At 44.3% G+C, this 24,471-nt stretch overlaps 2 protein-coding genes across 5 annotated transcripts in view; one reads left to right on the top strand and one right to left on the bottom strand.

The window, feature by feature from the left end:
- Positions 1-21,986, top strand: part of Sl (small wing phospholipase C gamma 1) — a 69,617-nt gene extending 47,631 nt beyond the window's left edge. For 2 of the 3 annotated variants that reach the window (XM_077686590.1, XM_077686588.1), the window contains exons 28-32: positions 1,838-1,952; positions 3,284-3,442; positions 4,136-4,224; positions 9,496-9,665; positions 17,086-21,986. In XM_077686590.1, coding sequence (XP_077542716.1) covers positions 1,838-1,952; positions 3,284-3,442; positions 4,136-4,224; positions 9,496-9,665; positions 17,086-17,116 — 564 coding nt within the window. In that variant the 3' untranslated portion in view covers positions 17,117-21,986. Of the gene's footprint in view, positions 1-1,837; positions 1,953-3,283; positions 3,443-4,135; positions 4,225-9,495; positions 9,666-14,092; positions 14,132-17,085 lie in introns of all 3 variants that reach the window. The other variant, XM_077686589.1, reaches the window with a different exon arrangement.
- A 404-nt stretch (positions 21,987-22,390) lies between these two features.
- LOC144155263 (uncharacterized) lies at positions 22,391-23,683 on the bottom strand. Of its 2 annotated transcripts, XM_077686592.1 has the most exons (3): positions 23,380-23,683; positions 23,203-23,263; positions 22,391-23,081 (listed from the first exon to the last, which is right to left on the bottom strand). In XM_077686592.1, the coding sequence occupies exons 1-3, from the start codon at positions 23,385-23,387 to the stop codon at positions 22,449-22,451; spliced, it is 702 nt and encodes a 233-aa protein (XP_077542718.1). In that variant the 5' UTR covers positions 23,388-23,683; the 3' UTR covers positions 22,391-22,448. The 2 variants fall into 2 exon arrangements, with proteins under 2 accessions (XP_077542718.1, XP_077542717.1); XM_077686591.1 differs by having other exon boundaries at positions 23,203-23,683.
- Between the last annotated feature and the right edge of the window lie 788 nt (positions 23,684-24,471).

Genomic DNA, 24,471 nt, shown 5'->3' with positions numbered 1-24,471 from the left:
TCAGTGCATGGCTATGATCGCTTCTGTGAGATTATATTTATATGCCTTCGTTCTACGGTAGCAAAAATAGACAAAAACTGAAGTTTCAGGGTAAGTGTAAAGTTCCAACTATTTTGTTTAAAGGGACCCTGCAACACTCTTTGTGCAGTGCAAGTAAACCTGTGCGACGTTTACATTACACTGCCAGGTATACCTGAGCCAAATATTAGACGTGCACGTGAAGCGGTAAGCGTGCAAATCGCTGTGAAAGATGCGGAAAAACCAACCGCGCTCTCTTCAATTCTCCTCATGCACCCCTAGCATGCCCTAAACGACATCATTCGAGCCATGGCTGTGCTGATGGCTGTCGCTGGTCAACTTCGTGGCTTACTTCTTGCATTTCCTGTGAAAATTACACCGTTGTCGGCGCTGTGTACCAACCTCTTCTATGCCTGAACCTGTACGCATAGTTTTGGTGTTTCTTTTGTGTTTTGAGGGCCCTCGGAGTTTGAGTGACGGACTCAATACTCCCCTTTCAACGAGACCACTTGACAACAAACGTTTATTGCTTCAAAAACGCCCTACCAGCCTGAGCGTGTGCTTGCAAGCAGGCAGCCATGCCTGCTTTTTTTGTGGCACCAGACCGGAAATAGGCCCCTCGACATTGCAGAGAAAAGGAGAACACTCCCTGGCATGTGATATATCGAAGGCCGGCGAAAAGAACGTCGCAAGCCGCTCCCCTCTCCGGGAGAGAGCGCGCAGCTTTCGTCGCGTTGTCCGCGGTCGAGTTGAGAGGGAACTATTATGCGCCATTTCTCATCGCGCGTAGTTTCGGTGATAGTGAACGGATTTTCATGATTCTTCAGGAAGGAGATTTCTGGGACAATAGACTTTACCCCAAAATACATTCCGAGTAGGCGATGATAAGTGTTGCAGGGTCCCTTTAAATAATGTGCATGATTTCGAATTAAAAAAAAACCGGCAAAACATGTAAAGCTTGGGAAAGAAATTTGGGGCCTTGTTTGATTTAATGGGAAATGCATGCATTTTTAAAGCTGAAATTAAATTTTTTTTTGTACTCATCGTTTTTTTCTTTTCATATGTACTTCATTATTGCACTTCCTTCAGGTTACTTTTTGTGCTAATGTGCTAAACGTCAGTTTACCAAAAAGTTTTGGCAACGAAGCCACCCTTTTGTTATCATTTAAAATTATCGATTATGAATGAAGTTAAAATTGCTCATCAAATGTTTTTGTAAGTTTGTGTGTTGAGAAATTTAAGAAATCTGAGAAATTTTCACAACTAATAAAAATCCAGTTCTTTCTTGCACGTTTTCCTGGATTTTTCTTTTTTGGGGTTGTTAACTCAGAAAATTTTATTCTGGTTTTCGAAGAAGTTGATCATAAAAATAAGATAACAAATATGTAACAAGTTTCAAATTTCACACCAAGCAACATCAGGAGTGACACAATGGGTGAAGTACTAAAAACAGAGTTATAACAGTGTGCTGTGCTTACAGCAAGATAAAACGGGACTAGCGGCACCACAGTCGCAGTCGTTTCTTGCAGTGGCTTTTGTCAGCGGCTGTCAACCTGAATTAATTGTTTGATGTTTGCATTCAGTTGGACTTATTGTTATTGGACACAGCAGTCTTTCAAATGACGAAACTGGTATTTTGTCTTCATGGTCTCTTTAAGAGGCTAAAAATAGCACATTCTATATTGTCTGTTTTCACTTCTATTCTAAAACTCAGCAAGAGCAAACCATATCAGAGTGTTTCTAAAGCCATCCGTAAAATTTTCATTTGTCACTAAACATTCATCTTTTTTATTTTCTTCTCTGGATGTGTGTGTTCTAGGTCATAGCAGCACGGCATCTCATGAAATCTGGTCGCGGCATCGTCAGCCCATTTGTGGAGATTGAGATTGTTGGCGCTGACTATGACAACTGTAAATACAAAACGGGAACAATCCGTGAGCCATTTATTCTTTCATTTTTATTTTAGGGGTATCATTAAATAAAATTGAAGTAAATTTTGCTGGTCACTTACTGACCTTCATTTTGTGGTGAACTTTTGAGCTCTGCCTTCTTTTGTCTTGGGAGTAGAGGTAGCTCTGGAAGCAGCACAATGCAAGAACGATGAAAGGGAAAGAACTCACGAAAAAGAAATAGCTTTGGAGAAGCTCACAGGTGTGCAGGTGCATCTGTACACTGAGAAATATGGCGATAGTGGTAGTACGATTTTCTTACTCTCTATTGTTGCCAGACTACACTTTATGTACTGCCAATGACCGTTATATAGGGTGAGGGTTTACTTCTGTATGTGTGTTATCTGTGTTCCTGAAAAAAATCTCAGCGTATATATCAGTTTATACAGTAAAACCTCATTATAATGAAGTCAAAGGGGATCGTAATTAATTTGTTATAACCATTACTTCGTTGTAGCCAATGTCCATTTCTACCAACAATTTACATGCATGAGAGGATGTACTCACCACCGAAACTCGCAGCACCCTGCGAAAACAATAAAAACAAGTGAAAAAACAGCAGAAAATCGTTACTTCACGCAGAACGGCTCAACCATGATCATTCGTTATATCCATTAGTTAGTTATATCCTGTTCCATTATAATCAGGTTTTACTGTATATGGCAATTTAGACCTTTTAGGGTTCTTTAACGTGGGGGATAAAAGAAAGTCAACAACATGTTAGCTGCTTATAAACCTGAAGAACCATTCCGTACATTGCTATTCACCTTCTTTATTGCGTATTTTGCCAAAATGGCAACATGAGTTTAACGTTTTTTTCTCTGACAGGTATAGGCAAAATTTGAACTGCTGCATCCCTCAGGTGGGACTGACACGTTTGCCGGCTTGCAACTGTGGGAATCCGCAGTATTTCCTGAAAATCTTGCAGCATTTTCACACTGTCGCCAATGCCGAGAAGGCTATCAAGAAATTGTTCTTTTGAAGATATTTCCCACTAGTACTACATTTTCACTCTGCTAGTAGTCTAAATTGGGTCTTCCCAGCTGTTTCATTGTAATTAAATTTGGCTCTTGCAAACTCAAAGTAGTAAAAATTATGTTTATCTGTGGCAGAGGTCGTCCTTATGCCCATGCCATTATTGATAGGTATCCTATGTAAGTACAGTAATTGGGTTGGGTTTGCATGCTATACTACAACGTTTTGTGCATTTTACCTTCTTTGTGCTTTATTAGTCGCAGCTATAAAGTAGATTTGATGCCTTGCCTTTCTTTTGATGATTGACAAAGATTTTGGGTTTCCCCCGTTTTTCTCTCCAGCGGACAACGGTTTGAACCCCGTGTGGAACGAAGCATTTATGTTTGACATCTGCAATCCCAGTGTGGCACTTTTGCGGTTTGTAGTGCAAGATGAAGACATGTTTGGGGATCCAAATTTTCTCGGCCAAGTCACATACCCTGTATGCTGCCTAAGAACAGGCAAGTCTCTGCTCTTTCACTCAACGTAACTGAGGAGTTTCTTTTCAAAAGAAGACTATCATGAAATTGAGACGAGATAACTTAATACGCAGAAGGTGTCTGGGCTCTTCAAACCTTTGGGACTATGTGGAAGATCAATTAATAGTTCAGGAAGCAAACTAAACCCCACTGCCTATTCATGTCAGTTGCTGTACAGCTCAGCTAACCAGGAGGGTTTCCAAGCGAAATCTCTAAGGCGTCCACGTGAAAGATTTCCTTTACACTTGTTCAGCTTCTAATGTAATTGATATGGTCATTTTACAATGGTGTTAGTGCTGACAAAAATTACTGGTAAGTGCTCGAGTTAGCTTGTTGCTATGCAACATTTTTAAAGGTGTTTTTAGAGAGTGGACATGCACGTGCCTTTGCTGTTTGTGTCCACTTCCTATTTTGAAATGGTATAAAAATTGAAGCTGGCACTGGAAAGGCAGTGCTGTAGCTTATTCACTGCATATACAGCCAGAAATGCAATGGGGTCTGTTGCTGCTGTGTTGCAACTATCGCTGTGTTTCTTTCTCTTCTGAAAGCGGTGTAAAAGTAGCCTACATTACTTTATATCTGAAGTAGCTGCATGGCATGTCTGATGCCACTTCTGTACAAAACCATTTCCAGTAGAAAATTACATTTTTTTGCCCTGGTCATCCACCCCTGCAGGTTACCGCAGCATTCCTTTGAAGAATGAGTACAGTGAAGAGCTTGAACTGGCATCCCTCTTGGTGCACCTTGAGACTCATGCAACAAAGGTAGGTTGGTTTTCTCTGTGTTGTCATTTGTTCTGTCTCTTGCAGTCTGTGGCATAGGCAGGATGTTACACAAACAAGTGAACAGCAAAAATTTTCAACATTGAGTCAATAAAAAGAATTGAAAACTTCGAGATTATGTAAGCTTTCTCTACAGGACAGTTCGATTGTTTTGTTCTTTTTTTTTTTTTATATGCGAAATGGCTGATTGTTGTGGTGAGAGCAGATATCGGAGCCTTGTAACCTTAGTGCACAGCTATCAGTACTCTTATTTGGTGATAGACAGAGTTGGGGGCCTTGTCCATCTTCCCTCCCCTTCCCCTCCACCCCCTCAAGCTCAAAAATTTCCTTTGACCCCCTAACCCGCATCCTGCCTGTAGTAACTTGTGATGGCCTGTGAGCTTCAGACTTCGTCTTCGTCAACACAAGTCCCATCGTGCCAAGCTTATGTTGTGAAATTAGTTTGTGCAAAAGTGTGTTCGCTGATTACCTAAACTTTAGACCTAAAACAGCAAGGCGCTTTGCCTGTAAGCCAAATGCACTGTGTGGTTGACCACGGCGGCAGGTGCTGTTTGTTGTCGAGCATAATGTTTTTTTATGAGGTGGCATTGTTGCCCCAGCTGTTCCACCTGTTTAATGGTTTTCGACTGTTCGAAAACGAGTGTTTGTTGTTGTTGTTTTCACTAGTTACATATGGCTGCAACACAACTATAGGTTTTTATTACAGGCAAAGTGCTTGGTGCAGTAGAATCAGTCTGTTTTTGCTTGTGTTAGCTACTTGTTGTTGCTCTGGTGGTATGATATCCAATTAAAAGAAACATGCTGAGACCTTTGTAATGCACTATCTCAAGCAGATTATTAGGTATGTAAATTAGCTGGTTGCTTCTTTTCTTTTCTTTTCTTTTTTTTTTTTTTTTTTTTTTTGCAGTGAAGATAAGAAGAATTGTTAGCTTCCATCACAGTTCAGTTTAACAGTATCAAACAAAAGCTAAGTGCACACACTCTTGAAGCATAATGTGTGAAAAGCAGCCAAGGTAGGATTAAATTGACTCATAAAATTGGTTGTCCAAAGGTGTAAATATCATGAACAGCCTTGGCAGCCATTGAATGAACTCTCAGTTGACCTTGCTTCCTTTGTCATAGTTGAATTTCACTACAAAGTGGTCATCGTATGTACTCTGGAATTAAATCGTAGAATCGTATGTACTCTGTGAGTGACGCAACTAATAAGGCTAGGTCACGACAAAGAACCATGCCCTCGTGGTGCTTTCTTTCCAGCAACCACAGTGCAAGACGTACTTAGGCGCCACTCGCCATTTACAGTGGAACCCCGATAATACGACTTTCAAAGAACCGCGTGAAAGTGTCATATGACAGGGGTACGGGTAAATGCCGCCCTAGTAGACTGTCTCACACAAGTGGGCTGAGAACTTATTTAAACTACTATATTTAGCACATTGTTGCCTAATTTGCAAAGCTTTAACTAAAATCCTAAGTACACCTATCTGCGCCATCCTACCTTCCATGGCGTCGGCACTAGCCTGCCAGCCATGCGCCGCATGCCACGCAACCCCCATGCGGTCCGGTGCTAGCCTGCCAGCCCTGCGCCTCGTGCGCACGAGATAAGCTGGGAGAGGTCAACGCGGCCGAACAAATTGAGGGTGGATAAGAAGAGGGTGTAGAACTGTCTAGGCCGCAAGCAAGTCATACAGGGGAGGGCAAGTCGTTACTGGCGAAGCGAAAACAGAAGAACTTGAATGCAAGATCATAAACGAGCGTTTCTGGGACTCGCGTCGCTTTTCTGTGCATAGTTCGCAAAATCTCCTTGCAATTTGTGCACCCACCTCCTGCTGCCCCAAAACTAAAACGAGAGAGCGCAAATTATGCAAATAAATACGATTAGCGAATTCTCTGTGCAGCTACAAACCAAGCCTGTTGAAGAATGACGAAAGAAATGCAGTGCAGGCTTCAATCACACTTTATTCCACATCCAGTTTACTCCACCAATAAAGGCCGCTCAAACATGTCTTTTTTGGCCCGTACCCTCACGGAGATAAATATCCTGCTCAAAAGAAGTCAGTCAACTTCTTCGGCACTGTTTTCGGGCTTGCCTTTCAAGAGCGGCAACCTGTGTAAAGAGGTCACCAGGGGATCGGACATTGTCCATGCTCCGTACCACCTCGGCGAATGTGGGCACAGGAACGACAGAATCAGTCGCAGCTTCATCCTCATTCGAAGTGGCATCGACATCACCATCAGACGAGAGATCCAAAGAGATCTCTTCACAGACCGCAACGTTCTCATCTGCGTCAACGTTCTCAGCAAACATTACAGAAGCAAGATTTAGTGCTTCAAATTCGGGATCGTCGGTTGCAACGCTGCGGTCCCCAATCGTGCCTGCTTCGTCCCAAGCAGGAGGGGCACACGGTCGCCTGTGACACTGTTCTCCATGAGCTGGCGGCATAGTGCATCGCGCCCAGCAGTGATGCCTTCTGATCGTGGTTTCCGTGCTCCGTGGCTGTGAGCCGCAGTTGGACCAAGAGCTTCTAGCTGCCGTGTTTGACGCATTTTAAAGATGCCAGCATGCAGTGGCTGGAGCTGGCTTGTGCAGTTAGGTGGAAAGAACACCACTTCGATGTTCCACAAGTATGAAGTGTTGGATGGGTGGCACGTTGCGTTGTCCAGAAAGAGCAAAACCTTCCTCCCTCTGGTGCCCATTTCCGCATCCAACTGCTGCAGAAAGGCGGTAAAAATGGCTTTCGCCTTGCAGTCAGTGTATTCTACTTGCTTAATATACGGTTTTTCTGTCTACATAGTATGTAAGGTGTTGCTTGAGCTGTAGATTTAGTGCATGCAGCCTTTCCTGTATCAAATGTGCGGGCAATACGCAAAAAAATCCAAGCCTTTTTGTTGGCATTATATTGGCATGGCAGCATCTACACATTTTTGAAACATCTTGGCTTTTACAACGACAAGGGTGGGGAGCTTTTCCCAACAATCGTCATTAGTGCAGAAAAGTGCCATCACTCGCTCTTTGTTCCACTTGCCAACATGGCAGCTGTCGCCCCTGAAAGTGAGCATTTGTTCAGGCTGAAAGTTGTAATTCCCATCTCATCCGCATTAAATATATCGCAGGGCCTGTATTTCTCGATCAATTCTGGAAGGGACTGTACCCAGTTGTCAACGGTTGAAGCTTCCACTGAGGAGCTTTCTCCACAGGTCCAGCTGTAGACAATTCCATGGCGTCTTTTAAAACTGTCCAACCAACTGTTTGATGCTCCAAACTTTTCAAGGACCAGATGCAACGCCACCATGCCAGCTTTTTCTTTGAGAATGGTGCCATCAACATTTATCGCAGTAGAACGAGCCTGTTGGAGCCACTTCATGGGGATTTCTTCGAGCTTCGTGTCCTTTGCCACTTTCCTCTTGAGTCCAAACTTGCCTGCTTTTTGGAAGATGTCGTCCTTCTTGGCCAGAATTGCCTTCAATGGCAGTTTTGGGATATTCAGTTCCCGGGTGAGGCTGGCCTTCGTAGCGCCACGTCTTTTTTCTGCCTCTTCGATTATTTTGATTTTGTCACCAAGTGTCAGTGCTGTATGTTTTCGTGGCATCGTGCTCTGGAAAGAAAATAGAACTTCAGGCGGTGCTGACTGCGACAAACAAAGAAGACAAGCACTGGCAGGTGCGTGCGGGAAAGTTCGCGAGGCAAGCCGAGAAAGAAAAAAATGCAGGAGGAGACAGCAACGAACCTATAGTGCGACGGAAGGGGAAGCGAAACGAACGATATTACGAGGCGCCGATGGAATGCGGGAAAGAAAAAAACAAAGTGACATTGAGGCTTTGGAAGACACTGATAAGCAGAGATCAAGTGGAAAGAGCGGTAAAGACGGGAGAGAAAAAACGGTACCTGGGACGATGCGGAGGTGGTTGAAACAACGAACAGGGACGGAGAGTGTCGAAGAAACCTGAATCAAGTTGATGAGGAAAGTGGGAGTTGGTTTTCACATTTGTTGGCTCAATGAGAGCATCAAATTCCGCCGGCCGCCTGGACTTCTCACGGCTGGTGCATTGGCGCGCTGCTGCCGCATCGGGCTGTTGAAGGCTAAATTAAGCTTCCACCCGCGAGTGCCTGCATGCTTGCTCGAGTCTGTTGACCAAGTGATCGGGCCTGCCGTGGTGGGTGGGAAAAATGATGGTTTATCCCCACCATTGGCCATGTCGTATGAAGCGGACCGCCGAGTGCACCCAAGCATTGTATCGGGCTTTGCATTGTTTCTATTAAAGTTTGCCAAGACTGCGGTGATCTTTCGTAATAAGCGGGTCGTCGTAAAGGCGGGGTTGTTTTATTGGGGTTCCATTGTATTATCTTACATGCAGCCTTTTGTGCGATGTTATCTAGACACTTTGTCACACACTGGGCCATCATTTAGATTCTTTTTACACAATCATACAGACAGTGAACTTCACACTGTAACACTCATGTGATGTGCAACTGTAACAAGTCATGTTAAATAAAATACGGGGAAAAAAAAGCTCAGCCAAATAATAGTGCCTAGTTGATTTCACAACGCAGCATACTGAGCACATTGGTCCTTCTCGAGCTTTGATCAGAACAGCAAGGTCCCGTGCAAGTCACACTTTGTTCGGCATTAGCTATGTAGCATAAACAAAACAGTACTCTTGTTGTAGTTGTTATTGCTGCATTCAATGCTACGTAAATTGCATACCATATTTTCGCGCGTATAACCCGCCCCTGCATATAATGCGCACCCCCACTTTCAGCTCGCCGAAAAGAAAAAAAAATCCTCGTGTATTGCCTGCACATTTGATACAGGAAAGGCTACACCAAAGCTACTGCTCAAGCAACACATCACATACTATGTAGACAGAAAAAGTGTATATTTAGCAAGCAGAACACACTGACTGCAAGGCAAAAGTCGCAATTCACTAATAAAATTGAGTTGTTAGAGTGCGCTCGTCCTTGTTTTTTCTTCCTTGTCCTTGTATTTTTTGTGTAATCGCTGGCGTGGAAGGCTGAGTCAGTGTTACTGCATAGGAGTTTCACAGCACAACGTGCATTGCTGTGAAGCTGCAATAAAAGAAAAACCGCGTAATATCCGCACCTCTACTTTGCCTCTGAAATTTTCGCATTTTTGGTACGGGCTATACGTGCGAAAATACGGTATGTCCGGCAACGTGCTTCTGGGGAGGAGGCTCTTTGTTGTGCGCTTTGGGTGTGCGTGCCTCTTACAAAGCGACCTCTGCTGCCCTCAGGAGGAAGATGAGGCATACGTGTTCATCCAGCGGCTGCGGGACGAGAGCCGCGAGCTGAACCGGGCTCTGGAGGAGAGCGAACGCAGAGGGGACGTGCAGCAGGCTCAGGAGCTGCGCCAGCAGCTCAGCAGCACACAGGAGCAGCTGCGCACGAAGCACGAGGAGCGCAGGTGAGGGCGTTTGCCGCTGCTGCCACTTAATGAGGCCGCACTCAGTTGCAGCTTGCTTGGGTGAAAGAGATGCTGCTCGTATAAGTCATGCTGGCGCTTCGCCCATGTGTGCGTGCGTTGTCATGTATCCTTAGCTTGCATGACATTATTAGCCAAAGGTGAAATTTGCTTCTGCTTTGCAGTGTTTGAGCGAGTGCTTGCTAATACTGAGTTTAAATGTTTAAAAAAACTCGTAGGGCTTCTGTGCCCCCATTTTTGTTAGGCCCAATTTACTTGGAACTGGATTGTGGGCTATGAGGAAAAAAAATGTTTTGGGCCAACTCTGTCGTTCAATCTGGAAAGCAGCAGTGGTGCCCATAGCTCTGAAGACCCTTTGTGAGGCAACCAAAGGGGCATGCTGCGTGGCACGTTCTAGCAGGTGTTCAGAAGCGTCTAGAGGTTGCCTTTCTCTTCTGGACGAGCATGAGCCATGGTTTTCTTAACGTATGAAGTTGTGCATGGGCATGTTTCGGTGAGGCTTGTACTCATTAAGATTTGGCTAATCTTGTTCGGTATCTACAAGATCCAACCAAAAGCTGGTCACATCTTGTACCTACCACATCTGGTAGGTGGCAATAAACGTCCACTCGAGCCTGTATCTAACAGCCACCTTTATGAACACTGCTTGTCATGAATTAAGTTCTGCAGGACTATCACAGTATGCATTAAATTATGCTATGATGCGAATATCGCCCTGCAAAACACAGTCTGATGACCTGCACCACGGTAGTATTGTTAATGCTATCGTTACTAACAGAGTTGTTGCATATCAAAAGAGCACCTCGTTATTTTCCCCTCTCACGTTCTTTGTAACACTGTAGAAGTTATAGCTCGCTGGCTGGGGTCATGAACTGGCCTGATCTTGTTCACTTTGCACAACTACCAGTTGGCAATTTCGTCTCACAGATGTTTCACTGGAGCACCTCGGGATGATGGGGCATCTGATGTGCATATTGTGAAGCTCTAAAATTACTGAAATCGGCGCTTGTGTGCTAAAGATATTGGCAGAACTTTTGAACGTAAACAAAAACCAATGCATGCTATGGTGAGCACCTCAGTAGAATTTTGGTGGTCCTGTGCCTCACTCTACTGCCACCTGATAAAGGCTGTCACAATCGATACATCTGTCAAGCCAACACTTCAGTTTCTGAGATGTGTGGCGTACATGCAATGTAAAAATGAAGGCTCCTTACCAGTAACAACGAGTTTGTCTTTTTTGTAAATTTATTCGACTAATTCACTCCTTGTGTGCCTCTGGGGCAGCACAGTAACAAGTGGAAAGTCAGTTGCACCAACCACTTCAGTATATATGCACACTGCTCGAGATGTCTGGATGCGTGCTGCTGTGATTTGCAAATGAGCTGCTAACTTTAGCAGCCTACACAATTCCTTTCCACAAGGTGTGAGCGTACCCTCGTAGTGGATGTATAATAATATGCACTTCAAAAAAGGATCAACCTAGATGAAAATAACAGTGCATAACTGTGCTGCAGGCAATACTTCCATAAAATTAAAACTTGACGGAGAGCAGACGGTACAAGGGCGCTTGCGCATTGCCAGAGGTGCACGGAAAGAGCGCTTCAGGAATACGTTAACATGGTGATGATGCATAATTGCTTCCAAAAGTTGCGAAAATTCGAAATAAGTGCACGAAAGAGCTGGCAAACTTTGCGACATAATTGTGAGCTTTCTTATGTTGACGAAAAGGCAGTATTCATCTCGTGTGGCGGCGTGCAACATCATGATTTCATGAGTTTATTCACCATGTTTGAAAGATGTTTAAGGACCCCTTTGAGGCAGTAGTGGTGCTTCATGGATAAAACGTATGTGCATAAGCTATGTAATTTTTCATGTAAAGTTGCACAAAGACTCCAGCCAAACACACACGGGAAGGGTTGGATGCAAAGGACAAACAGTGGATTGAGCATTGCAGCACTCTTCTGCCTTTGTGTTGTTCGCACTCGAGTACGGTATGAACGACTACAAACGAGCCCAAGTCCCCATTGTGAATGTAGAGTGCTTGTGACCGTTAAAAATGGCAAGAGTGATTACGGCAGTGGTGTGCATACACAAAGTGCAAAAGAAAGAATGCTATCCAGGCATCTCTCAATGGGTTTTAATGTCGTGCGTGCAATGGCAAATGAGGAGAATATGAGACTGTAAAAGTAATCTGAACTGGCACTGTGCTGCTAAGTGTGTCAGGATGCTTCTTGCAGTCTTCACGGCTTAGGGTGTAATGAACAAGCGCTGTGTTCGCCATGATCTATATAAACATGCTAGACTGTGCAGGTGCACACAGAACCCCACGGAACGTTAGTGGCATTAGGTTCCTGTTCTGTCTTGCAAATTATCAAGCACTTGTGTGTGTGTGCGTGCGTGTCGTGCGTTTGTGCCTTCACAAAGCATTCGTTTCGGACTAAAGGATCACGTGCACACAGTGGTTGCCAATCTGCCGGAAACAGTGCTGCTCATGTGTTGTCTGCAAACATTTGTCTCAGTCGTGCAAGTGTAATGGCAATACAGCTGAGCCAATAAAATTATCATAGAGATTTTTATTCGAAAGCAGAGAGGACTACTTTCAGAACTAAACTTTGGCTTAGGCAAGGAAGCCCTATTGCTTCTAAACTCAGTCCTCAGATTGGATTTTATATATATATATAGTATAAACGTTTGGGGAACGTTTGGGAGCACTGCAATCAAGCCGCACAAGCCGGCACGTCACGTGGTGGTGGTTTGTATTTCGCGGGAATCTTCAATAAGCTGAAAAACACTAATACTTGATGGCTAGAAAGACAGAAACTGTTTATTCGGACGTTTTGAAAGCTGCTCCGCAACTTTCTAATTGGGATTTTTTGCCTAGCTTTGTTGGCTGGAAAGTTGGCTAATTAAAATTGACTAATTATCTAATTAATCAAGATACAAAAAGTAGCGTGAGAAACTACATACAAAAGTGAGCAACATGCATTTGGTTGCATCATCTTATGCATCGACATATTTTTAAACTCTGGCTAAAGTTAAATGAAACATATATATATACACACACACACACACACGCACGCACGCACACACACACAGATCTGCAGTATGATTGATTATTGGGTGGTCACTTCAGAACAGATGCATATTTTTGAACTGGAGTTCTTATTTCTTGAAACACCACGTAAAGAGCATGCTGTGGCAAATTAAAGTGCATGTATGAGGGGGCCTGCACATAGGGCTCACACATGTGTAAACTTGCACAACCATTGCTAACTTGCTGTTTGCTTTATAACTGGCCATGTGCAATCCCTCTCATGTGCACACATCCAGCATTAACTCGCTGTTCGTTTCTTAACAAAACTTGCTGGCCATACCAAAGCATGCGCCCACAAAATTCACCAGTATTGGCTGCGAACCAGTGGTGCCACTATACGTGCATTTTTCCTTTCTACTTTTTCCACTTGCTGCTTGATTGGTGCTAAGCACCTAGAAAGTCTTTTCCTCTCTCCTATTGTATGCCCACTGCAACCTGTTATCTAATATTGTTATGCAATAATTGATTGTAAACAGAATGGCAGTTGATATGCATACTAACACTAACAAATTTTCATTGGCTGCATCTGCATGAGGGCACGGTGCATTTGCCTAATTCTTGTCCAACATGCCAATGGTATGTGCTGTGGTACACAATAGCTAGCCAATGTTGCCATGGAGATCTTTATAGGTATTTTTTGGAAAGTGTCTACATGTGCGGGTAATTTTCGTACCCTGCAGTTTTTAAATACTAAAAAGAAATAGCTTATCAAGTGTATCAGGCATATAATTTCTATCCATAGCTACCTGCATGCATATAACTACTGGGCATGCACAAAAAACCTTAGCTGAAAAGTAACCCGAATTTTAATCAGGAGGGGTACTTTTTTTTTAGCTACAAATTGAGTAACATTTTTACCAAGCTTGTGGTAGCACTGTAGCTGGCCCTCCGAAACCAGCTACCTGGTAATGTTTCTTTTTTGTACATATTAGCTGGCTATCATCAGGTCAAGCACACCCAACTGTACGGCTCACGTGAATGTGGCCTGCATGCTGCAAAGCATAATATTCCAAATTGGTCATAATGAAACAGTGGTGCAGTGGAGAGGCCACGACATAAATGTGAAATGCCCATGCCATGTGCATTTTTCGTGTCGTACTCTTTATTTTGCACTGCAGTTGAGTCGCCTAATTAACCAGCTACCTAGGTACACTTCTATATGTTCGGTAATCTTTTGCACCTGATAGCTTCTCCGTTTTCTTTGCTTTGTTTTTGTAAGTGGGCACGAATTGTGGAAGTTTGTTCTGGCTTGGCATGCCGCGGGTCCACTGATGTCATGCCCTTTCTATTTCTTCCTCTCTCTTTTTCTCTGAAGGACCACATTCACTGCACTTTAGTGACATCGATGCCAAAGGTTTGTGGCCCGTTGTGGTGCTTGACACATTGTGTTCCTCGCTTTCATGTGGTGTTCGACTGCACGTGCATCTTTTCAGCCAGAGATTTGATTGGGTACACTCTTGTAGACGAGGTCACGAGGTAGGCATGCTAGCTACTGTGCTGTCGACACAGTTATTTTGGTGTAGGTAGTACTCGAATGACATCACTGGCAGAGCAGGTGACCATAGAGTCTGTTGGAAAACAGCAGTATCATTGATTTCGGCTGCCAGTAAAAAAGCATGGGCATGCGCAGCACAACAAAGGCAGATGCTGCTCCCACACAAGCCAGCCAGTGGAGTAGGTGGTGTTGAGAAAGGTTGTAGGAGGCTGCCCAGAGGAGGGGGGTCGTCCTGAGGGTGTTATCAGCGGTCTAATGCTCCTAGGACAATTGTGCCAAGAAAGGAGGAAGAAGGGCTGTGAAGAGGCTGAAAAAGCATTGGTGCTGAGGAAAGGTCAGGAGCGAGCGACCCAGGTGCATGCAGCTTAAGTAGCAAAGTGTGGCTTTAGACACAAAAAGGAAAAAGAAAATGCTCTACTCGGCGATATTTGTTGCGACTCTCTGGTCACAAACTTGCACCCGGGGCCATGGGCGTCGGCAGGATTTTGTGTTGAGGGGGGCAAACCTGTTGCATCGGGGGGGGGAGAAGGAGAGGGGCGGGGCGGGGGGGGACTGGGCAAGTGCTGGTTGGCTTGGGGTGAGCAAGTGCCCCTTTTGTACCCCCCTGCCGACGCCCATGCCTAGGGCCTGTCAAGTCATCTGCATAAGAGTGCCTGGATGAATGTTAGTAGCCCTTCTGAGGGTGGTAATATTGAGCTCGAGTGCATTGTGCTGTTATGGCAACCTGCCCTCCTTGAGGAATGGGAAAGGCATAGGAAATTGGCAAAAAAAGCCCCTAGCATACCCAAATAGTCTACTTTTCATTATTTTTTCTGTGCAGCCTAATGTGATACCATGCAGGACAGCAGCAAACTAAGACGTATTCGTTGTCTTTCCCCTAATGGACCAAAAGTACTACCTCTGTGTGTTTTTCTTCTGACTGGGGGTAGTATGTTCATGTGTAAAACTTTTTGTGGTGTGTGTTGCAGATTACAGTTATCATAATCTTTTATTTGGATCTAAATTCATACAAAAATTTTATTAAAAGTAAAGGCGTTCTGATGTAAACCAAATTTCCAATGTTTCACGAAGTTTCATGTGGAATTCTTTTCAAAAGCACAGCAGCCGCCTAACTGCAACCAGCTGTTCGCACAATTGCTTCGATACCAAGCAGCTTGCTTTACTGAGGTGCATTTTGTGCGCATTTGTAAACTAAGGCATGAAAGTGTGTTCCTTTAGTCATTGCCAGGCAGGCATCTACTTTGCTTCCAGGTAACAAAATTTGTATTGCCTTCTAGATCTGACAACGCACTACACTCCTTTACTAATAGGTCCTTGCTGCAGACTTGACCATATTGGCATATTCTTTGCATGTGCTTCATTGTCTTTTTTTCTCAATTCAGCCAGCAGTGGTGTGAAAAACTAGAAGGCATGCATTGCCCTGTCATGTCACTGTGTTGGTTCCTTGCATGTTTGTTTGTGTCCTAGTCTACTGTGACCAAAACTTTGCTCGCCAAAATGAGTGTAAGTGCCTTTACATGGTACAGTAGCTGATAAATAATGGAGCTCACCCTCTACTGGGCTAAGGTACACTGTCCCACGAGGCTCAAACAAAGGCATCTGACACTACAGTGAGACTCACTCACTCGACACGCCACTACAGCTTTGCATTAAAACTAGTAACGAGGTTCTGCCCCCACCCAGATTTTGTTTTTGTTGGTTATTCTGCGACTATATTTTTGACTAAGCAGGGTGCAGTCTTGTGGAAGGCCACCTTTAAGGGGCCATGCAGACAAAGTACAAGTTTTGTTTTATTCGAAAGATTTTGTGTTTTATAGTGCCCCCAGCGCTTGTCCAGCAGCAACTGATGCCGTATTCACTGAGAAATTAATCAATTTAAGTTAAAATTTTGATTCTCCCACCAAGTCGTGTGTTTTCGTGACATTTGAGTCATGAGGGCGGGTATTCAAACGAACTTCCAGTGCGTCATTAGGCTCTGCAGCCTTTCTTACCGCCAGTCCTCCCAGATGGCACTACCATAATCAGCCACGAACTGTTGGCCGCCGTTGCTTTGTTTTTGACCGTATTTGCACCTGGCTTGTTTTTGTTTTGGTAGGAAGTAATCGTTTTGTGAATCGTGGAGTATCCTCGACAGACAGGGTCACGTAAGACAGCGTCGCTTACGCCAGTCGGCCAGCGTCATGCTCCAAAGCGGCGGACTGCTGTACAGCTAAAACAAGCATAGTGCACCCAGTACCAACAGCAGTGCGCATCGGTACTTCTATGTTTACATCTATTTTTGTAACATTCATTGTTTGCCCCACCATTCTTACTGCTGTAAAATGAACGTGCATTACATTTAAGCACAAATAGCTTGTTCAGCAATCTTATAGGCCCTGTCTAATTCGCATTTGCTTTTGCCGGCCTCAGCCAATCGCACAGCTGGGCATATGGCATCATAGGTTCTGTTGCGGGAAACGAGCTAGTGGGTCGCATGATCATTCCCTTTTTTTCATAATTATGTAGCTTATTTGAGTGAAATGTGTGTTAAAAGTGGTGTCAGTATGATTCTAACGAGGCAATCTGTCAGATGAACCAAACTTTTGTTTTGTCTGCATAGCCCCTTTAAATGAGCTGGAAGTCTTTAGAAAAGATTTTTTTTTTTTTTTTTTGCCTTGTACGTTCTTCGTATTCACCTTGGTTCACCTTTGACTGCAGTGCAGGATTGAATGGTGGCTGACTAAATAGCTGGAATGTTGTCGGTCTGGAACATTTGCTGGACAGAAATGATTTAATATCTGAGTTGCCGTCTTATTACCCTGACTTTCTCGCAGATTGCAACTGGAAAGATCTCAGCCAACATGATCTGCTCTTCGGAATACCTTCAGCGCACTGAAGACCGTCGGATGCCTTCAGCCCTCTGAAGAGACAGCCTGCCAACCAGAGCTTTCCGATAATATTCTGTATATTTACTTTGTTACGCAACACTTGATGTGATATTTTACACATCAATGCCTTTGAGGAGTTAACTGTGTCAGTGTCAATTAAGTGTGCTACTCTTGCCAGCCACTGAGCACAGATATTTTGGAGCATTTCATTTTGCAAGAACTACATGTACATACCAATGCTATTTTTCGAGTCAAAATGCGCAAACAAAGTGTTTGTTCACACGGAAAGAGGTCACCACACGAGTTTCCTACTTTTGTTCGATGTTTTCTGTAGCCGTCCTCTTCACCAAATATTTTTTAGCCGTTCCATTTTGGTGCGAAGTTCAGGCGACTGTGGAAGGTACCGGTGAGTGTGCCAAGCTGCATGTAGCAAGCTTTGCCGCACGTGCCCACTGCACTCCCTACGATTATGTGGGCGCCAGTTTGATTGTTGTGTAAGCCAAGTACAGAAAGAAGCCCAGTTAATGACAGAGAAGGCTGTGCGTGTTTTGGGGATGAAAGCTTTAAGTGGCCAGCACCTAGAGAACTTCAGTCATGCCTTTGTTGTAGATTTGAAGAGCTGCAGCTGCTCTCCCCTGCTACCTCCTCATAAAGGTCCAGCAGCTGTGCGATTGGATTTAGAGAGATTTTTGGGAGAGCTTCACTGCTAGCGATGATACGTATCAAGTACGGCATACTCCTCAACGAGCCAAGGATAAACGGGTGTGAATAATGAAAAGTCTGTTGTTTTTATTGCAGTGTAAAACCAAATCTAACATTTGGGCACACTTTCCTTGTGCCAATCTTTATACAAAAGTCATGGCAAACTCGTACTACTGTTAAGTTCTGAATTGTATTTGCCACGGTGGCATAGTGACTTAGAAATCGAACACGCTGAAATTGGAAAGTTTGTGGATTCCATTTTCAACTGCAGAGGATGTTTCTAGTGGAGGCAGAATACCAAGGTGCAAATGACTAGTCCGTAGCCTTCCCCTGTGGCACGGGTGCAGCCTTGCCAAGGAAGCACCTTGACTCTCTGTCTTAACACTGCTTCTGCTCCATTCCTCTCCGTTCATTTCCACGTAGAGCTGGTGTGCATGGCATGCAATGCTTTTAAAGCTTTGTTTTATTAACAAAGGGAGAGAAGTTCTTTCTTAAGCGTAGTGCTCCTACCGGCAGTCTTGCTACTGTGACAGCTATGCTGCAGGGACGTTGCCTAATACATGCAGCATTTTTGTTTCTATTTTGAAACCAGTTGAAATAATTTCATTCGTGCATGTGCAGCTAGCTTACTGTATGTTGTTGCACCCTGCATAGCCTCACAGTTTGCAGCATTGGGAGCCAATGGTCCGTTTTCTTCATTTGTGTGGTGAGCTCTGTGCTGAAGAGCTGTGCTTGAAAGTGGAGTCGCCCTATTACGAGATTTGCCGCCTAGAGTGCTTAGTGTCCTTACCTATAGCTTGAATATCTGACAACCGGTAGTATCCATTTTCAGTGCTATCGATATTTTAGGAGTGTCAATGTTTCCATATTTTGGGAACAAGCCGGGCATTTTTTTACAACTTCAACAGTGCCAGGTACAGTTGCATTCACTTGGGCAGTCTTTCAGCATTTGTGTATGGCCACATTGGAGGCAGTAAATTATGAGGAATAGACTGTGCGAGTGGCTTGAGCTTCCATGTTGTGATTTGATACTAGTGTACTGCTGCTAGTGGAAATTTTGGTGCTTTATCTTGTTACCTGTTTCAACTGCTTGGCAAGCTGACTTCAGCCGGTTAGTGACTGTGTACACGTGTGTGCTCGTATTTTGTGTGGCTTTGTGTGTAAAGCTAGTGTTTACAGTAGAACCCATGGATACATTCTTTAGGGAAATGCGATAAAAGAAACAGGTATGATTCAGGGAAAACCTGTCATCCAAACACGTGCTGCAGTGGCACCAATCCGTCACCGCGTGACGGGCTCAAAAAAGTATCAAAAAACAGGCCAACGGGGTTCCACTGTAATGCGGTCACCCAAAAATGAGTGTAATGCCAACTGCTCCTGATTTCAGCTGTTCAGTACTGAGGTGCATTATATCCTGCATTGTATTGTTGTATTGCAGCTTGTTTTTCTGACCAAACTATGGTGCTGTAGTTTATGGGTGTACTGTGTCGTTTGTTGTAGCAGGTGTGCTGCTGTTGCAATGCAATTCTGTCCACACAGGTGTTGTGTAAGTTGCAATTTAGTGTTGCAAATAGCTAGGCGGTTCCTGTTTGGCTGTCTGTGGCAGTGCAGTTTCGTTCCTCAAAATATGTTCATTTTTTACAGTGTAGTTGCTAGCCCCCTCCCAAACAGCAGCATGTTGCCTAGCAAAGATGCGCCATGCATGAATTCACTGGCATTTGCTGTTATCCAGCTCCAATGGACCAGTGTTACATCTGGACAAAGTTTGTAAATTTTTTTTTTTTGCTGAAGAAAAAAAAATTTTGTATGGTATGTATTGCCCTTCTCAAAATTAGCATACCTTGTCTCAGTTGTAGCGTTATTCTGTGCGAGATGTTAAAATTCAAAACTGCCTCACTACTTGCTAACAATTTCTGCAGACAGACTGTGGCGTCCCTGCATCGTTAATTGAAAGGTCACAGGCCACTGTACGAGTGCAGCAGTTGGGTAGTATGGTCACACTAAGTGTTTTATAATACAGCATTAGGCTGCTGCCTGTTTCTTCTTTTTTTCTCTTGTAACGTGTGTTGCTTTACTCCGAAAGAACATGTTCTTAAGAACTCATGTGTAAGGCTTGTACCTAGCCGAGTTTGGAAACACATCTACAGGAAAAAACACTGGTGTGTGTGTGCATTTACAGCAGGTGTGTTTTTGCATTTACAGCAAGTGTGATTTGTGCAATGATACGCTGGCAGACACCAGTTTTGTTGAAGTGTTAGAATTGAAAATGTCATTGTTATGTGCAATCCTGTTCTCAGCACTGAAATGCCTCAGGCTGCTTGTTTGTGTAGGACTGTATTATGTGCACTAATTGAGCACGGGGCAGCTAATTGAGTTTCCTGCACGTTGTGTTTGTTGCCCTGCTGGGAAATGTTTAGTGTTGTTCGTTCCCTTTGTTGCCTCCCTCTGCAACCGTTACGATGAGGCAATTTTGCTGCAACCATCGTCGCCCGTATGTAGTTGCAAGTTGTGGGCCAATAACGGTGGCTCATATGCATGGAACAAAAATTCGGCGACAGCTGGCAAGTTTTTTGCATTTAAAGAGATGGGGCAAAAGGCAGAGGCATGCTTTACTTTTGTCTGCAAGTTTTCGTTGAAATAAAAATATTACGACAAAGTATGTACAAATTGCCAAGGCAGGTTTCATTAGTTTCAGCAAGGCCGGATCCAAATTTTTTTCTGAGGGGGGGAGTCGGCGTCTATCGGTGATGATGATGATGAGAAGGATAGTAGGTTTTTTATTAGCCTAAATTAAAAAAAAAAACAATACAAGAAATAAAAGACTAACTTTTTTTACGTGCGGAGGGGTCGTCATCTTGGGGGTATAAATTCAAAAACTAGGGGGGGGGGGGGGGGGGACCCTTCCTCTGGATCTGGACCCTTCCTCTGGATCCGCCAATGAGTTCCAGCTTCGAACATGAGAGGACCAACATAACGTTGCCTTGCTAAGCTAGTACTTTTTATGTGGTTGCTTTTACTAATTGTTGACCCTAAAAGAATAGTGGCGCAGGATTTTTTTTTTCTTCCTTTTGCATATTAGTCCGGGGACATCTGTCCATACTGTAGAGCTAGCTGTGCATGTGCATTTTTTTTCTTGACCCACTGCATCGATGTAGGGGTGGAAAAAATATGATCTTCTGGCAAATGTTTGAGGTGCCTAGGTTGTTTAAAATTAATTTGTAGCTCTGTGCCAGTACACCTGATAGCTTCAGCATGTAAAGCCCCAATTTATATTTTCAGGGTTTATAATTCAGGGTTTGGTACTTTTTAACTAGCTTGAAAACAAAACAAAAACAACTGTTTTTTACAGGAGACAGTTCTTTTGCATGGTTTCACAAAAATTGCAACCAATGTGTACTTCATTGACAGATAAATAAAGTTATGTTTGAATGTACTAGCATTACAACTTAACCATATGTAGGATAGCTCTACACCGTCTGCTTTGATGTTGCAAAGATTGACCACACAACTGCGCCTAAACAGGCTGGTTGAATTTCCATGTACCTTTACAGGTTTTTTAGGGCTGTTTTGTGGAAGTAATATAGTACCTCTGCCACACAGGCAGTCTCGGTGACCATTGAGCGTTGTCTGTCATAGGAACATTTCAGTAGTGACGGCTACTAGTCAGCTATGATTGGCTGGGTAGTCATTGAATTGCCTGCGTGACAGGGTATTAGCCACTGGATTACTGCTTGGAGATAGGTTAGCACATCAAGTTCTAGTGGAGAACTGGTCATGTCTCTGCGTTAGCCTGCCTGAGCAGCTGCAGCACATTCAAGGAAAGTGGAAATCCTGCCTCTCGCATATCATCAGTAGGTGTGTTAGTACTTAAGAACCATTCTTAATATGCCGTTCTCTCAATTTAGTTCTAAATACATTGTATCCACAGTCCCTTGTGTATTCTAACAATTGTGCTAAAGGAACCTCTTCAATTTCAGTGCTGTTGGCGTAATCTTGAAGCCTTAGTGCTTGCCTGTTTTTTCTACTGATTTATACTAGAACTTAATGCTTTTATTTGCACAGTTCTAGATATTTATTTGCACTTGTTACTGCATTGCAGGCCATTTCTAGTATGTGGCGTGGTGTAATAAAATTTGTGGTGTCAAGTTCTTGTTGCCTTTTTTTTTGACACAATTTTATGGCAGGTAGAAAACCTTGCTTTTGTGAGAAGTTTTCATGTGATACAATTTTGAAATGGCTCAAGATGCTCAAATGAGTTTGATATTACAGGATTCAATTTCCGCTAGAAATGGAAGGCCGAATGGCACTCAAACATTGCAGGAGTTTGTGCCACTTGCATGCTTTGTGATGTAAACTGTTGGCGTATTGTGTTTGTCATAGCATCATTAGGTTTCCTCAATTTGCCGCGCACAACCTGAACCAGTTCAGGATAGATTGGTGCAGGTGCTGCCATCTGAGAGAAGCAGCACTTTTGAGTGCACCTCCTTTTCGGGAAGCGCAGCACAGCTGCCTGCATACAGCCGTCAATGGAGAAAGAAAAGTCTGCACATATGCTGGCCAAATGTTTTATGCACACATCAAGATGCAACTAGAAGTTTCCGAACAGTCTAGTCAGGCAGTGCATCCACACTGTCATAACCAGCCAGAACATTGTAAAACGCCAAAATGGCAAATCGATCCTCAAATATGATAAACCTTTGCCTGCCACCCTTCACGCGCAGCTTGCCGAGAAGATGCGCGATTGACGAGTCCGCGCTTCCACGCACAGGCTCAAGCGCTCCAGGCTTGAAGTTCTTACTTGTATGAAGGCCAGGCAGTATGCCTTGGAACACCATACGAAACACTTGCTGTGACTTATTGTAGTAAATGCGTACGGGCAAACATCGTAAAAAGTACAGAGAAAAGAGCACATACGTAGCAGTGATACCTTGCATAACCCCTTTTTCAGTAGACGACATTTCGCCCCACATGACATCTCTCGTGCCTTTTCGTTGTGTCGCAGGAGACCACGACAGGTAGCGGGAATAACCGACGTAACAAACGCAGCCAGCAGCTAGACCAGTCGTAGCGATGCTCGCCAGAAGCATGTAACCGTGCAGCCCACTCGAGTAGACGAGGCGGTCTTGGGATGGATTCAGGCCATCGCAGCGAGCGTGCGCCTCTGGGGTCTTCCTACCGAACACGGTGAAGGGGTTGCGCCAAGAGCTCGCTTCTCGCTTCGCGCCATGCGTCAGCTGCACCTGCGAATTGAATGCGAGTAACCTTCCACCCATCAGCACCGCAGAAAAGCACGAGTCGCTGCACAAACAGCTCTAAAAATATTCGCTACGAATGACTTTCGTGGGAATTGGTCTTGCTTACGTGATGGCGCGGCTTCAACAGTACACGCAGTCCATTGCAAGCTGAGAGTGATGCGCACACCCTGAAAACGTAAGCGACTTTGGTTACCATGAGATACTGTGGAGCTCCATTCCTACGCCGAAGGCGGTATTTCGCTACTGGGCACTACGCGTACGTTAGCGAAGACTCATCCCGCACCTTAGCATTTCTGATTTTATGTCTCTGCACGCGACCGAGCAACACGCTGAAGTCCGGGCACGGAACGGTCACAAACATTCGTCACAGCTGGCCATGGCTCTCGGCACTGAGGAAATACGAGCCTGCCCCAGCCTACAGTACGTTTATATACGTTAGAGCTTTCACGCGGAAAGGAAAGCCGTTTTCATTCACTCATATACACTGTAGCGATTAAAGCTACAGCCACAGAGCCGGGAGGGGAAGGTAGCGAAGGTGTTGTGAACCAGTGAACTAGAAGTATTCGAAGGCAAGGAGGGAGGGAATGGTTGCTGGAATCTGGATTGAGTTGGATTGGTATGTACTTGTAGATTTTTAATACCGCTGAACAAAAACGGGAGAAGCACATTTGTCCTCAATGTACAGTAAAGGCTCATTAATTAGAACTCGCTTAATTCGAGCTTCCGGTTAATTCGAACTGACGCCCTGGTCCCGGCAGCGCTCTGTATATTTCAATGGGGGAAAACTCTCGCTATCTAGAGCGGTTAATTCGAACAGGGATCCACTGGTTTCAGTCGCTCTACACAGATGAAGTCGGTCCAGAGTAATTGCAATGGGTTGCAAATCTAAACCAAATCAAATTTACCAGAGATGCAAAACAACAAAACAAAAACAACAGCGTAGCGCACGCGCTACGCTGTTGTGACAGCCTTTTTCGCTTCCGCAGCGGACGCCGCGCAGCCGGCGCCGTTCGCTATTCAAGTTCTGTGTACATTATTTACAAAATCAGCTGCCACAAACATCTAGTAGCGCCTAATGCGCGATAACGAGTCCAGAGGTGGCTTTTTTGTGTTCTACCGGCGCGGTGTGGCGCGAAGTCCATTCATTCTAGCGCCGACCCGCTAATTCGAACACCGCTTAATTCAAACAATTTTATGATCCCCTTCAAGTTCAAATTAAGGAGCTTTTACTGTATATAGTAGACGGAAGAACAAAGAACAAAAATAGCCAGCGGCCAGAAAAGTGGAAAGGAAAAATAGCCCCGCCGGTAGCGTAGTGGTTATCGCACCAGACCGGTATTCTGGAGCTCTGGGTTCGGATCCCACCTGGCGGGCA

This window comes from Haemaphysalis longicornis, unplaced genomic scaffold (assembly GCF_048455015.1).
Source record: "Haemaphysalis longicornis isolate Haplotype H1 unplaced genomic scaffold, Haemaphysalis longicornis Haplotype H1 scaffold_1, whole genome shotgun sequence".
Classification (NCBI taxonomy): domain Eukaryota; kingdom Metazoa; phylum Arthropoda; class Arachnida; order Ixodida; family Ixodidae; genus Haemaphysalis; species Haemaphysalis longicornis.
This window is presented reverse-complemented; position numbering and strand designations above follow the sequence as displayed.

What these genes read in the sequence shown, in the direction of transcription:
- LOC144155263 (XM_077686591.1), bottom strand. Translation starts at nt 23,292, where the DNA reads ATGGTAACCAAAGTCGCTTACGTTTTCAGGGTGTGCGCATCACTCTCA. An exon ending in TGTTGAAGCCGCGCCATCAC is followed by an intron (nt 23,082 to 23,202) that starts GTAAGCAAGACC and finishes TTCAATTCGCAG; the next exon opens with GTGCAGCTGACGCATGGCGC.